The following is a 15,338-nucleotide window of genomic DNA, read 5'->3' as shown; positions in this document are numbered from 1 at the left end:
CGCCTGTAGTCCCAGCTACTCGGGAGGCTGAGGCAGGAGAATGGCGTAAACCCGGGAGGCAGAGCTTGCAGTTAGCCGAGATCCGGCCACTGCACTCCAGCCTGGGCGACAGAGCGAGACTCCGTCTCAAAAAAAAAAAAAAAAAAAGAACTATCGAATGACTGAGTGAATGACAGAAATGAGGAAGCTGATGCTCAGAGATGTGAAGGGACCTGCCCAGTGTTCTCACTTGCAAAGTAGAAGAGCTAGGAATTGAAAGTAACTCTTTTAAAACCGTACCCCTTGCTTTTCTCCCTCCCTTGGAGCTCCCCTCTAATTATCTGCCCTGCCTTCCAGCACAGAGTAGGCACTTTATAAATCCTGGTTGAATGAATAGCTGTAGATCAACATCACAAATTACTAGAGTCTGTAAGAATCATATTTAAAAGGTACCATATTTAAAAAGCAACCTTGGTAAAATGAATTGGAGGAGATTAAAAAACAAGAGTTAGTGGGCCTGGAAAAATTGAATAAAGGGCTGTAAGTGATTCGGCCTGTAAGTGATTCCCCAGATTTTTCATCTCCGAATTCCTTGGAAGGGCCCAGGCCAGGTGGAAGCATGCTCCCTGCACAGAGCTGAGGCCTGCTGCCAAGTGTCTCTTGTTTATCCTAGTTTTTTCTCTTCCATTCACCCACTCCCCAGCCTCTGAGGAGGGCTCTGAGTCGGAGGGGAGTGAGTCCAGTGGACGCTCCTGTCGGAATGAGCGCAGCATCCAGGAGAAGCTTCAGGTCCTGATGGCCGAAGGCCTGCTTCCTGCTGTGAAAGTCTTCCTGGACTGGCTTCGGACCAATCCCGACCTCATCATCGTGTGTGCACAGGTGTGTCAGTCCACTCCATTGCCCCTGTCAGGTCCCAGGGTCTTGGAGGAGGGGATGAGCCAGGATGGGGCCTGAGGATCCCCCCAGATGGCCAAGGCAAGAATTATTGCCAAGCAATTAAGCACCTATCTGTGCTGGGCCCTTATGCTTTGACAGGGAAGGATTAGGCATGGTCTTGGCCCTCACAAAGCCTGTGGCCAGGGAACAATGAGTGAGCTGCTTATTTTGCTTTGTATCCCCAAAGCTGGGCATAATGTCGGCCATTATAAGTAATGCCAGTAGAAGTATGTGTTCAAGGACCAAACTTGATAAATACCAAAGAATCCAGAGAAGGGAGAGAGCACTGAGTAGAGGATAGTGACAGAAGAGATGGCAACTTCTGACAAGAGTTGTGAAGATGTCCTAGGCAGGGGAAACAGCTTAAGGAGAGTCACACAACAGGACCGAGCTCTTGTCAAGCCGGCTGCCATGGAGGCTGGGTGGGGCCATGGTAGCTTTCCCTTCCTTCTCAGGTTCAGAGTGTCAGCCTTGAACTTCTAATTCCCAGAGGCATTTGTTCAATGTTTTCTTCTAGGGGCATACCTGCCCTGCTGTGGAAGACTCTCTTCCCTGTGGGTCGCCCCAGTCCCTACATGAGAGGGTTTGGGTCAGGGCCAGGTGCACTCTTGGGTGTGTGCTTATGTTTGATGACAGTTAGTTAGTCATTAGTCACTGAGGGAAGTGTGCTGAAGATGGAGATGCTGAGTCACATCTCCAGAGAGGTGTTCCAGTATGGGCACATGGCAGGGCTGGAAGGATAGGTTACTGCTAGACGTAGAGAAGCAACGTCCTTTAACACCCTGGCTTTTCCTACTACCTAGATCCAGAAAGTCCTTGTGGTTTTGCTGCTTTCTCTCTTTTTTTTGAGATGGAGTCTCGCTCTGTTAACCAGGCTGGAGTGCAGTGGAGCGATGTCGGCTCACTACAAGCTCCGCCTCCCGGGTTCACACCATTCTCCTGCCTCAGCCTCCTGAGTAGCTGGGACTACAGGCGCCACCACGCCTGGCTAATTTCTTGTATTTTTAGTAGAGATGGGGTTTCACTGTGTTAGCCAGGATGGTCTTGATCTCCCGACCTCATGATCCGCCTGCCTCAGCCTCCCGAAGTGCTGGGATTACAGGCGTGAGCCACCGCGCCCGGCCTGCTTTCTCCTTTCATGAAGTATTCAGCTGGTGAAAAAGCTCAGCCAGGCTGGTCTCAAACTCTTGACCTCAAGTGATCTGCCTGCCTCAACCTCCCAAAGTGCTGGGATTACAGGCATGAGCCACCGTGCCCGGTCCGAATGTGGCTTTTTTTGTTTTGTTTTGAAACAAGGTTTTACTCTGTTGCCCAGGCTGGAGTGCAGTGGCGTACCTCAGCTCCCACTGCAGCCTCAACCCGGGCTCAAGTGATTCTCCCAACTCAGCCTGCCCAGTAGCTGGTACTACAAGCGCATGCCACCATGCCTGGCTAATTTTTTTTTTTTTTTTTTTTTTTTTTCAAGAAGGAATTTCGTTCTCATTGCCCAGGCTGGAGTGCAATGGCAGAGTCTCAGCTCACTGCAGCCTCTGCCTCCTGGGTTCAAGCAATTCTTCTGCCTCAGCCTCCCAAGTAGCTGGGATTATAGGCACTTGCCACCGTGCCCGGCTAAATTTTTTTGTGTTTTTAGTAGAGATGAAGTGTCATCATATTGGCCAAGCTGGTCTCCAACTCCTGACCTCAGGTGATCCGCCTACCTTGGCCTTCCAAAGTGCTGGGATTAAAGGCATGAACCACCATGTCCAGCCAGCCCAGTTAATTTTTGTATTTTTTTTTTAGAGAGAAGGTTTTGCCTTGTTGCCCAGACTTTTTTTGTTAGTTTTTAAATCAAACCCCCATAGGCCTCTGAACATAGGCCAGATCCTCCAGGGTGGTGCTTTCCTTGCTCACTGCTGTTCACCACTGTCTCTGGCTGAAGGCCTCCTCTCCCTTCTCTCTCCCCAGAGCTCTCAAAGTCTGTGGAACCGCCTGTCTGTATTGCTGAATCTGTTGCCTGCTGCTGGCGAACTCCAGGAGTCTGGTGAGTAGGTCCCTGGCACTACCCTCCTTTCTTTTCTCTCTCAATGGCCCTACTAAGCCCATCCCGCCTCCCCATAACCCAGCCATTGGGGTAAGGAGGTTAATGGGATTCACTGCCAGCCTCCCTAGCACACAGCAGTCATTGTGTGGTCTAGGCCTCTCCGGTTTCCCACCCCAACACTGCTGCACTGTGGGCAGGTGACCTGGTCAGCAAGGGAGTGTGCTCCCTGGGGAAGGTAAGGGCAGAGTGAGAGGGCCCTGGGAGCCAGACCTAGCTGCTGCTGTTGCATTGATGTCTGTGGTCATTGAGAATTGACTTTGATCTACCAAGTTTATTTGTCTGGCTCATCTCCTCCTACCACCTTCCAGCTGGAAAACTCCACCTGCTCCTACCCCCTAAGACTTGCCAAGGGCTATTCATTCATCCTGAGCCCCTCCTCTCATTTCCATCCCAATGTAATTGTCCCTTCTGTCAGGAAGCCTTCCTAACCTGAGCCATCCTTGTTCTTCCTGAGCCCCTCTGCTCTGCCTGACTGGCTCTTACGTGTCCATCTCTCTTTCCTTCACTCCCTCCATCTCTCCCCATTGTCCTAGGGTATGTCCTGTCTCATCGTCTCATCAGCCTGATAATTCCCAAAGGGAAGGGCTGTGTCTCTCTGACTGGGAGTTCCCACAGAACAGATGGTCTTACGTGTCCTTCTTCTGCCCAGGCCTGGCCTTGTGTCCTGAGGTCCAAGATCTTCTTGAAGGTTGTGAACTGCCTGACCTCCCCTCTAGCCTTCTGCTCCCGGAGGACATGGCTCTTCGTAACCTGCCCCCGCTCCGAGCTGCCCACAGACGCTTTAACTTTGACACAGATCGGCCCCTGCTCAGCACCTTAGAGGAGGTAAGGATAGCATTTCTTATGCCACAGCTGTTTGTCAGTCACACACAGCGGCAAACGGGTTCAGGTCTGGGGAGGGAGGGGGCAGGATGCCCTCTTCCACCCAGACAGGGACAGTGTCCTTGGGGCTACAGGCTATGCTTCCTTCTTCATTCAGTGAGCCATTTTAGCTTTTTTCCTGCCTTGGCAGGATGTCCTTCTAAAGGTCTGCCATTCTTAGTTTCTACTATTGTAGAACAACCACCCCCCTCCTTTCTCTGCCTTCTGTAAAGGGCAGAACAAATAGTTATTAGGGCTTTGAAATCTTATCAGTCTCTTTTCTAACTCTGGGCCCAGCCTGCTCTGAGCTGAACATGAAACAATCATAGAAAGTTAGAGCTGGAAGGGAATGTGCTGCCCCCTTAGTCCAGCAACTTTCACCCTTAAATCTCCATCACCACATGGGCCATTTGGGGGCAGCAGAGGGAAGCCAAGCAGACAGGCCACCCGGTCCTGGCATACACGAACCACCTGGCTGCTTCCTCTCCAACCAGAGCTGCTTGGCTCTGGTTTATATTTTAGAGTTCTACATAAGATTTTTATTTGAGAGGGAAGAAGGGTTTTGCTGACCACAAAAATAAGTTGGGGCCAGGTGTAATGGCTCACCTCTGTAATCCCAGCACTTTGGGCCAAGGCAGGTGGATCCCTTGAGCTCAGGAGTTTAAGAACAGCCTGGGCAATATGGCAGGACCTCATTTCTGTCAAAAAATACGAAAATTAGCTGGGCATGGCGGTGCGCGCCTGTAGTCCCAGCTACTCGGGGGCCGAGGCAAGAGGATGGCTTGAGCCCAGGAGGTAGAGGCTGCAGTGAGCTGTAATCACACCACTGCACTCCAGACTGGGTGACAAAGCGAGATTCTGTCCCAAAAAAATTGGAAAATGTGGTCTAGTTTGGTCTCCTGGAGCATGTGAGAAGCATTAGGAGAGAGATGGCATTAGAATCCAGGTCTCCTCACTTCCAGCCCAGTGCCCTTTGCTCTTGTTTCTTAGCCCAAGTCCTGGTTCTGTGGTTCTCCTAGGAGTTTCCTTGCTGTACCTACTCGTTTTCTGGCAGTTAGAGGCTCTGGGCCTTAGTGTTTCTCCTTTCCACCCCATACACCACAAGTCTTCCCCTAGAGCCCTCATTGCTAAGGTGGCTGGGCCAGCAGGGAGGTGGGAGGGAGGAAGTGGGGGGTCCTGGAGGGCAGGGTGGCTCTAGAGGGCCCTGCTCAGCGGCGCTGGGCTCCTGTATCTCCCCACAGTCAGTGGTGCGCATCTGCTGCATCCGCAGCTTTGGTCATTTCATCGCCCGCCTGCAAGGCAGCATCCTGCAGTTCAACCCAGAGGTTGGCATCTTCGTCAGCATTGCCCAGTCTGAGCAGGAGAGCCTGCTGCAGCAGGCCCAGGCACAGTTCCGAATGGTGAGTCAGGCCTTCCCCTCCCCGTCAGCTATGCTCCCATTGGGCTTACTGAGAAACCAGGGCAAGAGGCTCAGACCCACTGGTGGTCTCCATCTGAAGGACATTAGTAACATGCCTAGGAAGAGGGGAGGGAAGGCTGGGAGGGAGGCCTGGGAGGGACTAAGGGATAAGACTGATAGACAGGGACTGAGAGGGGGCTTTTTTTTTTTGAGACGGAGTCTTGCTCTGTCGCCAGGCTGGAGTGCAGTGGCGTGGTCTCAGCTCACTGCAACCTCCGGCTCCCAGGTTCAAGCGATTCTCCTACCTCAGCCTCCCGAGTAGCTGGGACTACAGGCGTGCGCCACCACGCCCAGCTAATTTTTGTATTTTTAGTAGAGACAGGGTTTCACCATGTTGGCCAGGATGGTCTTGATCTCTTGACCTTGTGATCTGCTTGCCTTGGCCTCCCAAACTACTGGGATTACAGGCGTGAGCCACCACGCCTGGTCTGAGAGGGGCTTTGAGCAGAGGCTGCCTAGCTCAAGAGCTGTACCCAGACTGACCTGGAGTTGAGGCCATCTCTGTCACCTCTTAGTCTATGAATTGATCAAGTCACTTAACCCCACCAAGCCAGTTTCCTTGTCAGTTTTGTGGGAACAAATAGAATCCACTTTATGGAGTTTTTTGAAGATGGAATAATAGTGGATATGAGGTGCCTTGCACATTGTCTTACAGAGTATGTGTGTGCTTAGCAAATGTTCCGTCTATTCCCTTTCATTTAAGAGGGATAAAGACTGAGGAACAGAAGGGAGTGGAGGGCTCCTGGTATAAGGGGCCGTGAAGGAACCTTCCCATCCCAGACATGGTCCCATCCCACAGGGGCCCCAAAGGATGGAAAGTGGCCTGTGTTACCTCTTTTCCATCCAGTAATTCATTCCACGAATATTTATCAAGAACCCACTTTGTGCCAGACATGACAGTATTCTAGGCACTGGGGTTACAGCAGTGAACAAGACCGTCCTTTCTCTTGTGGGCAGCAATCTGGTTTTCACAGTGGGGCCTGCACAGCTCTGGGCATGTTTCCCAATACACCACCCTGAGCTAAGTGGCACCAGTACATTTGGGGTGTTAGTGTGTGGCACAAGAAGTATGATGTGTCTCAGCAACCCCTCAGGGTTTCTTCTTCATCTCAAGCCAATCCCCTCCTCCACATTCTTCCTTTCCACCCGTCCCAGGGCCAGCAGCTTCCCCACCCTGTCTGAGTGCCATTTCTTGTGGGCATTCTGCTTGGCTGGAAAGGGGCAAAAGCTCCCCAGAAACTCCCTTCCTTACTGTCTTATAAACAAGCACATTCTGTTAAAAACAAACCTTTTGTGTTAAGGCTTTTATTGCTAGTCCATAGGGGAAGACATGGGGCAGCGGGGGTGGGGGGGGTTACAAAAATAATTATGGGGAAGTTAGACGGCTTCAAAAAACGTTAGTTTTTGCAGGCATTTCCTCCAGCCTAAAGCTCCTGAAGACACTCCTCCTGTCGGGGGCAGGGAGTACCTGCAAGCCCTTCTCATGTGGTGCTAGACTCCACAGGCCAAGCTAGACACAGGCCATGTTGCTTGCTGGGGCTGCCTCCTCCTCTGCTTGAGTCACAGGCTTTTACCCCAAAGGGCTTATCCCCAGTCAGAGGAGTGTTGTCATCACGTTTATCATGAGCTTTCTCTGTGCACAGCCTGGTTTGCATGTGACATCTCATTTAACCCTTGCAGCAGCCCAGTGAGGTAGGTGTTTGCATTCTCCATTTTATAGATAAGAAACTGTAGGCTGGGCGCTGTGACTCACGCCTATAATCCCAGCACTTTGGGAGGCCAAGGTGGGCGGATCACTTGAGGTCAGGAGTTCAAGAACAGCCTGGCCAACATGGTGAAACCTCGTCTCTACTAAAAATACAAAAAATAGCTGGGCATGGTGGCGGGTGCCTGTAGTCCCAGCTACTCGGGAGGCTAAGGCAGAAGAATCACCTGAACCCGGGAGGCAGAGGTTGCAGTGAGTCATGATCGTGCCACTGCACTCCAGCCTGGGCGACAGAGCAAGACTCCATCTCAAAAAAAAAAAAAAAAAAGAAAATGTAGAAAGACAAAGGAACATTCCCAAGATCAGAAAGTAGTCAATGGTAGAGCCAGGGCTCTGGAGTTGGACACACTGTGGAGTTCTTATCCTGGCTCTTTCTGCTGCTTTAGAGACTTAGCTTCTCTGTAGGCCAGGTGGGCACTAGGAGTTGCGGGGGCTGTAGTACCTGCTGATGGGACCTCTGAAGGTAGGCTTTCCCTCTGAGGAATACGTAGGCCCACATCTGTTTGAAATGCTGGGTTGGTGATGTCAGAGTCTCAGATTAGCACAGCTCCCTCTTCTTGGGTCCAGGCCGATCCCACTCACCTGCACTAGTTCTCTGGGGGGGCTTTTACACAAGTGCCCCCATCCCCCTCTCTTGAATAAGGGGTTTCACAATTACCATTTTAGTCTAAAAGCAACTCATGGGCTTGAGTTCTGCAGTGGGAAGAGTTTGTGGTGCCTCCCTTGCTTACCAGTTTGCCCACAGGGCCCGTCAGAAAATGACTCTCCCAGGAGGTTGAGGCTGCAGTGAGCCAAGATCTTGCCGCAGCCCTCCAACCTGGGTGACAGTGAGACCCTGCCTCAAAAAAAAAAAAAAAAAGAGCAAGAGAAAATGGCTGTCACCTAGGCTCTGGCCTTCTGCTTCCATTCGTCTACACTTTCTCAAGGGGACACTCTTGGCACTTTGGGCAGGACAGTTCTTTGTTGTGCAGGACTCTGCAGGGGGTTGAGAGTGGAGTTACTACAGCCCCCACAACTCCTAGTGCCCACTTGGCCTACAGAGAAGCTAAGTCTCTAAAGCAGCAGAAAGAGCCAGGATAAGAACTCCACAGTGTGTCCAACTCCAGAGCCCTGGCTCTACCATTGACTGTACTTTCCAACCTTGGGAATGTTCCTTTGTCTTTCTACATTTTCTTTTCTTTTCTTCTTTTTTTTTTTTTTGAGATGGAGTCTTGCTCTGTCACCCAGGCTGGAGAAACTGTAGACTTTATTCCTCTTTCCCTAGTCTTCCTACTAATGTGTGTTTTCTCTTTGTAATCCAGTCCAGGACCCACAGTATGTTTGACTGTCATGTATCCTTGGTCTCATGCAATCTCTGACAGTTCTCAGTTTTTCCTTCTCTTTCCTGGTGTGACACTTTTGAAGAGTACTGGTCAGTTATTTCATAGTGTCCCTCAATTTGGGTTTGTGTGATGTTGTCTCATGATGAGAATGAGAATTTTTTTCTTTTTTTGACACAGGGTCTTGCTCTGTTGACCCAGGCTGAAATGCAGTGGCATGACCATAGCTCACTGCAGCCTTGAACTCCTAGGCTCAAGCAGTCCCCCTGCCTCAGCCACCTGAGTAGCTAGGACTACAGGCTTGATTAATTTTTCAGATAAAAAAAATATATATTTTTTTTGTAGAAATGTGATCTTGCTGTATTGCTGAGGGTGGTCCCAAACTCCAGAGCTCAAGCAGTCCTCCTGCCTTGGCCTCCCATATTGCTGGGATTACAGGCGTGAGCTACAGTGCCTGACCCCAAGATTAATATTATATTTAATTTTAATTTTGTATTTTTATTTATTTATTTATTTTGAGACAGAGTTTTGCTCTTGTTGTGCAGGCTGGAGTGCAATGGCATGATCTTGGCTCACTGCAACTTCCGCCTCCCGGGTTCAAGCGATTCTCCTGCCTCAGCCTTCCGAGTAGCTGGGATTGCAGGCACATGCCACCACGACTGGCTAATTTTTATATTTTTAGTAGAGACAGGATTTCACTATGTTGGTCAGGCTGGTCTCGAACTCCTGACCTCGTGATCCACCCGCCTCAGCCTCCCAAAGTGCTGGGATTACAGGCATGAACCACTGTGCTCAGCCCCAATTTTTGTGTTTTTAGTAGAGTCAGGGTTTCACCATGTTGGCCAGGCTGGTCTCGAACTCCTGACCTCAGCCTCCCAAAATGCTGGGATTACAGGTGTGAACTACCATGCCTGGCCCCAGCATTAATATTTTATTATTTTATTTTATTTTATTTATTTTGAGATGGAGTCTTGCTCTGTCGCCCAGTTTGTAGTACAGTGGCTCTGTCTCGGCTCACTGCAACCTCTGCTGTCCAGGTTCAAGCAATTTCCCTGCCTCAGCCTCTCAAGTAGCTGGGATTACAGGCACGCGACACCACGCCAAGCTAATTTTTGTATTTTTAGTAGAGATAGGGTTTTGCCATGTTGGCCAGGCTGCTCTCGAACTCCTGACCTTAGGTGATCCGCCTGCCTTGGCCTCCCAAAGTGCTGAGATTACAGGTGTGAGCCACCGCACCCAGCCAAGATTAAAATTTTAAAGCACCACTTTGATGATGCCACTTTGGTCATCAAAGAGTCTTAAGTGGGCCAGGCGCTGTGGCTCACACCGGTAATCCCAGCACTTTGGGAGGCCAAGGCGGGCAGATTGCTTCAGCCCCGGGAGTTTGAGACCAGCCTGAGCAACATGGTGAAACCCACTCTCTACAAAAAATACAAAACTTAGCCAGGCATGGTGGCATGTGTCTGTAGTCCCAGCTGGTTGGGGGGCTGAGGCAGGAGGATCATTTGAGCCCGGGAGGCAGAGGTAGCAGCAAACGGGAATTATGGCACTGCACTCCAGCCTGAGTGACAGAGTGAGACCCTGTCTCAAAAAAAAAAAAAAAAAAGCAAAGCATACTAAAAAGAGTCTTCAGTGGCTCCCCGTATCTTACAGGATAAAGTCCCCATCCTTAACCTCATCTTTTAGCCCACACTAAGGAATTTGGACTTTACCCAGAATACAGAGGAAAGGGATGAGAAGACTTAGGTAGGGCTATAGTGGGCATCAGATGGTTTTTAAAAGATTGCCTTCGTTGTAGGTAGAGAAAAGGGATTGAATTAGAGGCAGAGACCAGTACGTGTTTGTTACAGTAGTCAAGGAGAGGTGTTGGCTTAGACTGGGGTTTCACAGTGGAGGTGGGAGGATTTGCACACTGTTTAGGGGGCACAATTGACAGGACAGGGAAGCTGATAACTTCTGAGGCTGAGAGAGAGGGAAGACTCAAAGCCAACCCTGAACTTTCTGACTTGGGCAGACTGTGGTTTATTTACTAGGCTAGGGAACACTAGAGGAAGAGACGCAGGTTCTGAGGAGCAGATGGGGCTGCTGAGTAGGCAGTTGGATGTGTGGATCTGGAGCTCAGGATGGTCAGGCTTGGGCTGAATCTGCAGATTTGGAAGATGTTAGCAAGTGGATGGGGGTAGAAGGTGAGGAGGTGCTTGGGTAGGATCTCCTGGGAGGGGAGACCAGATTGAGAAGAGCAGAGATTGAATCCTGAGGCACAGCCAGGTGATGTCCTGCATGGCAACGGCACATGGCTGTCTGCTCCCCGTCCCCTGCAGGGCCTGGAACATCATGACCTGCCTCGGGTTGGTAATGGAAGTGTTCAGAGTGCAGCAGAAGAATATTTGTTCTTCCATGGCTCTCCTCCCCTCATTTAGCAGCAGTGCTAGAGAGTGACTTTGCATGAGGTCACACTGAGACCCCAGGAAACCCTCTTGGTCTTCCTGATGACTGGAGAAGGGAATGTGTACCCCAGCTCCTTATAGCTCGTTGTTTCCCTCATAGGCACAGGAGGAAGCTCGTCGGAACAGGCTCATGAGAGACATGGCTCAGCTACGACTTCAGGTAGGAAATCAGGGCCCAAGTGCTTCTTCTGCACTTGGTAGAGCTTTTGCTTCAACCTTACTGGCAGGTCTCCCCCTTCCGCTGCAGTCCCCCTGCTCTGTTGCCTCTGTGTCCCTCCACTTCTCCCAGATCACCCTCCTTACTACTCACTCTTCATTCACCCATGTGCCTCCTTTCTGCCTTCACTTCTGTCTCTCCCTTTCTCTTTAACCCTTACTTCTGTCTACTTTCCCCCCAAAGCCATTGATAGAAAGGGTCCTCTGATCCCCTTAACAGGAGGAGCCCTATAAGAGCCACCTTGAGCACCACTCTTCCCCCAGCCTGGCTGCAGGGGTCCCCCGCAGCTGTGCCCACCCTGCCCTCTCTCACCAGCTCGAAGTGTCTCAGCTGGAGGGCAGCCTGCAGCAGCCCAAGGCCCAGTCAGCCATGTCTCCCTACCTCGTCCCCGACACCCAGGCCCTCTGCCACCATCTCCCTGTCATCCGCCAACTGGCCACCAGTGGCCGCTTCATTGTCATCATCCCAAGGACAGGTAAGTACATTGGAGAGATAAGGGGACAGATAGAGTATGGCTAAAGGAGATTCTGGGCTTGGGATTAGGAGACCTTATTTGGGCCCAGTTTATACACAGTCACCTTAGTCAAGTCTTACCACCTTTATGAACCCGTCACTTCATCTGTGAAATGGACATAACAATCCCTGTTCTGCCTCACAAGACAGTTGGGAGAAACAGAAAATGTAAGTGAATATAATGTGAAAGCACTTGGTAAATTGCCAAGTATATTGCTGGCGGAAGGTCACATTTTCAGAGAACTTTGGGAGCCCTCTCTGGAGCCAGGGTCCCTTCTCTGCCTGAAGAGTGTACTGAGGTGAGCTCAGATACTTCCTCCAGAGCCCCTTGTCACAGCAGTCGGAGCTTATCTGTTTTGTCCTTTCCTACCCCCACCTTGCCCACCAGTGATCGATGGCCTGGATTTGCTGAAGAAGGAACACCCAGGGGCCCGGGATGGGATTCGGTACCTGGAGGCAGAGTTTAAAAAAGGAAACAGGTGAGTGCAGGCCTGGCTGGACTTGTGCTGAGCCCTGGATCTGTCTTTCGGACGACACATGCTTATGAGCTGCTTGCTCCCTATGGGTAAGACACATACATACCCATCTCTACTCACAGTCAGCTCACTGCATGGGCAGTGATACCAGAGATAATCAGAAGTCAAGGTTGTAGGTGCTGAAATAGAGGGTGACCAAAGGGGCCAGGAGCCCTGTGGGTAGCACTGAGCTGCTGTCCTTCCTCTGCGACAAGCCTGTGATCAGCACCCACTGGGGAGAAGGGAGCAGACCTCCTTCCCCCAGCTTTAGACTTCATAGGAATTTCTCCTGCTTTAGGGTTGGGACAGGTGATCAGGTTTCTCAGAGTGTGAAGGCCTTCTTCCAGGCCCCGCTGAGCTGAGAGAGTGGTGAGACTGAAGCCAGCCAGGGAGGGGCAGCTGGCAGCATGTAGCAGATGCTGAGCCAGTACAGGCCTGCCCTTCTGGCCTTTGGGGCCGGAGGAGGACTAGGCAGAGGGTGTAGGGAATAAGAAGAAAGCTTCCTTTTCCCTGCTAGCTGGCCCACCCCCTCCTCTGCATCTGCTCTGCCTGGCCAGGAAGCTGCACAAGGCCTGATTGTTTGGACCTTGTCTCCAGAAGCCCTGACTTGAAAAGCATCTGCTGCTTCTCCCCTCTCAGCTCCTCCCCTGAGAGGAACCAAATAATTGATGTTATCAGGAGAAAAAGTGAGCTGGGCCCAGCAGCCAGGAAGCCACTTAAGAATGGCTCCAAACAAAGCTGTGGTGGGAGAGACATGTTCCCCACCCCCACCCGCAAAACCAGGCCCCCAGAGCCACAACGGACTGCTTCATGTAAGGCGCCCTGCCAGTCCCCTGCTCCTGACCTCCACTCGCACATCTCCTCTGCAGGTACATTCGCTGCCAGAAAGAGGTGGGAAAGAGCTTTGAGCGGCATAAGCTGAAGAGGCAGGATGCAGATGCCTGGTAACAGTTTAGCCCTCACCCCTAGAACCTCAGTCAAGCCACCTGCCTTGCTCCTCCATGAGCATTCCTAGGGAGAACGGGTAGGGCTGGAGAATTCTGAGGCTCCACACGTAGCCTGCCGGGGCCCTCCTGCAGGCCTCACCTTGCGGGGAGTACGAAGTTGCCCCAGCACCTGAGCTTTTCCTCTGTAGGCAGATGGATCAGCCTCTTCGGGCCTTGCGATGCTCAGGCTTGGTGTTTTCCCTCATCGCACCTTTGCCGGCTCCCCATAGTGTCTCCAGGGCCAGCTTCCAGGGCCCACCGCCGCTTGCTGCCCTTCCAGCCCCCAGCTGCCCCTAGCTGCCCCTGTCCCCTGGAGATCCTGGTGTTTGGGCTGTGCTAATGCTGGGTCTTGGCCCATCTTCCCCTCCACCCCCTATCCCCAGGACTCTCTATAAGATCCTGGACAGCTGCAAACAGCTGACTCTGACCCAGGGGGCAGGTGAGGAGGATCCGAGCGGCATGGTGACCATCATCACAGGCCTTCCACTGGACAACCCCAGCGTGCTTTCAGGCCCCATGCAGGTGGGTCATGGGTGAGTTGGGGGGATGGTGTGGAATAGGGATGAGGTAGCAGAGCAGACTCCATCCCCAGACCCTCCACATAGCTGCATTTTTCTCTTCCATCACTCCTTCCCCAGCGCCTCAATGATTTGCTCCTCAGTTCAGGAGGTCAGACCCTCTCCATCTTTCCTCCTCCCATTCCACAGGCAGCCCTGCAGGCCGCTGCCCACGCCAGCGTGGATATCAAGAATGTTCTGGACTTCTACAAGCAGTGGAAGGAGATTGGTTGATACTGACCCCCAGGCCCTGCAGTGGGGCTGACTCCAGATCTCTCCTGCCCTCCCTGGCAGCCAGGACCAGCGCCTGTAGTCACCCCACCACACGCAGACTCACGCACGCACACAGGACGGAGGCCTAGCTGCTCAGAGGCTGCAGGGAGGGCCCAGGAGCCGGCTGGGAGGGTGGGGTCCCTTTGTTGCCAAGACGTTAGGAAAGTGAGGAAAGTGCTTGGATTAGGAGAGTCTTGTGGGCCCCTGGCCAGCCTTCCTGCCTCAGCTCCCCTGCTGTCTCCAGGGGCGGGTGGCAGGCATGGGCACCTGCATTTCACTGGAGTGGGTTCTTGGATCTCTGAGGGGAAGGAACAGCAGAAAAGGCCCTTCTTCCTCACCCAAGATGCAGAGTGGTTGGGGCCAGGAGTTTGGACCCTCCAGTTCTTGGGGGAAGAGCCGGGTAATACCTGGTGTCTGAGTGATTCTCTGCAGACCCTTCCCCTCCTCAAGGATCACCCATCCTCCTTTCAGCCCCCTTTATGGGGACCAGGCAGCTCTGGAGCCAGCCACAGGGGCTCTTAGAGAAGCAAGGCCTGGTGTGGCCTGCACCGAATAGCAGGGTCAGGGTTCGTGTGCTCCTCCTCCTGCCACAGGGGCTGCACATCCCATTGCCCCACTTCTGCTTTCTGTCTCCCTCTGTCTAGCTTCCAGGGCAGGGAGCAGGCCCCACCTAGGGCTGCGGGCAATCTGGCCTGTGCCAGCATGGGCTCCTGTGCCCACCAGCCCTACAGGTGCTGTGCTTTGTGCTCTTGGCTGCTGTGCTGGGAGAGAATGGGATGTCAGGAAGAGAAGAAAGGGGGTGCAGTCTGAGGCCACCACCCCGCTTCCTATCTAAGGGAGGGCTGAAGACAAGGGGCTGGCATTCAGTGGGCAGCAGAAAGGAGAGGCCCCTTGAAGCTGCTCAGTCAGAGCCCTCTGTCCCTCCTTTTGCCCTCCCCAGGACTAAAGACCTGAAGGGGCTGAGTGTGGGGCTGGCTTTTGGAGTGTCGAGGTGAATATGTGGGAGCAGAGATCATGAATAGCTCAGGGCAGTGAATGGCGCACCAAGAGCAGGGCTGTGTGTGGGAGACTGAGGCCAGAATTGCCTCAGCTCCTCCCCCTCAGGCTGGGAGGATAGCACGGGCTGGGGGTGGAGGGTCTTAGCTCTGCTGCCCCCACCCCAGTACTAGCCTAGTTTCCCAAGCTGTGGCTTAGAGGATAGTTGGCTTCCTGCCTCTTTCCTCTAAAACAGCAAGTCTGGGAAATCCTGGGGTGAGTGGAGTCACCCCACCCCCAGTTGCTGGCAGAGACTGAGACTAAAGCATCACTTAATAAACGCCCCCAAGCCCAATCCCTGTCTCCTGGTGCCTGTCTGTACAGAAGTTTCGTGGGGAGGTGGGACATTGAAGATGGCGTCCTGAAATGCATTTTGGAAAGACTTCTTTGAAGTGG

At 52.3% G+C, this 15,338-nt stretch overlaps 1 protein-coding gene across 1 annotated transcript in view; it reads left to right on the top strand.

The window, feature by feature from the left end:
- The window catches only part of SMG5 (SMG5 nonsense mediated mRNA decay factor), a 35,822-nt gene extending 20,585 nt beyond the window's left edge, over window positions 1-15,237 (top strand). Inside the window, exons 13-22 of the mRNA XM_050752881.1 lie at window positions 683-858; window positions 2,860-2,935; window positions 3,645-3,820; window positions 5,098-5,256; window positions 10,947-11,006; window positions 11,379-11,538; window positions 11,965-12,055; window positions 12,961-13,035; window positions 13,461-13,599; window positions 13,785-15,237. Of these exons, the coding sequence (XP_050608838.1) occupies window positions 683-858; window positions 2,860-2,935; window positions 3,645-3,820; window positions 5,098-5,256; window positions 10,947-11,006; window positions 11,379-11,538; window positions 11,965-12,055; window positions 12,961-13,035; window positions 13,461-13,599; window positions 13,785-13,868 (1,196 nt within the window). The 3' untranslated portion in view covers window positions 13,869-15,237. The remainder of the gene's footprint in view (window positions 1-682; window positions 859-2,859; window positions 2,936-3,644; window positions 3,821-5,097; window positions 5,257-10,946; window positions 11,007-11,378; window positions 11,539-11,964; window positions 12,056-12,960; window positions 13,036-13,460; window positions 13,600-13,784) is intronic.
- Window positions 15,238-15,338: the final 101 nt, after the last annotated feature.

The sequence above is a fragment of the Macaca thibetana genome, chromosome 1 (assembly GCF_024542745.1).
Source record: "Macaca thibetana thibetana isolate TM-01 chromosome 1, ASM2454274v1, whole genome shotgun sequence".
Lineage (NCBI taxonomy): Eukaryota > Metazoa > Chordata > Mammalia > Primates > Cercopithecidae > Macaca > Macaca thibetana.
This window is presented reverse-complemented; position numbering and strand designations above follow the sequence as displayed.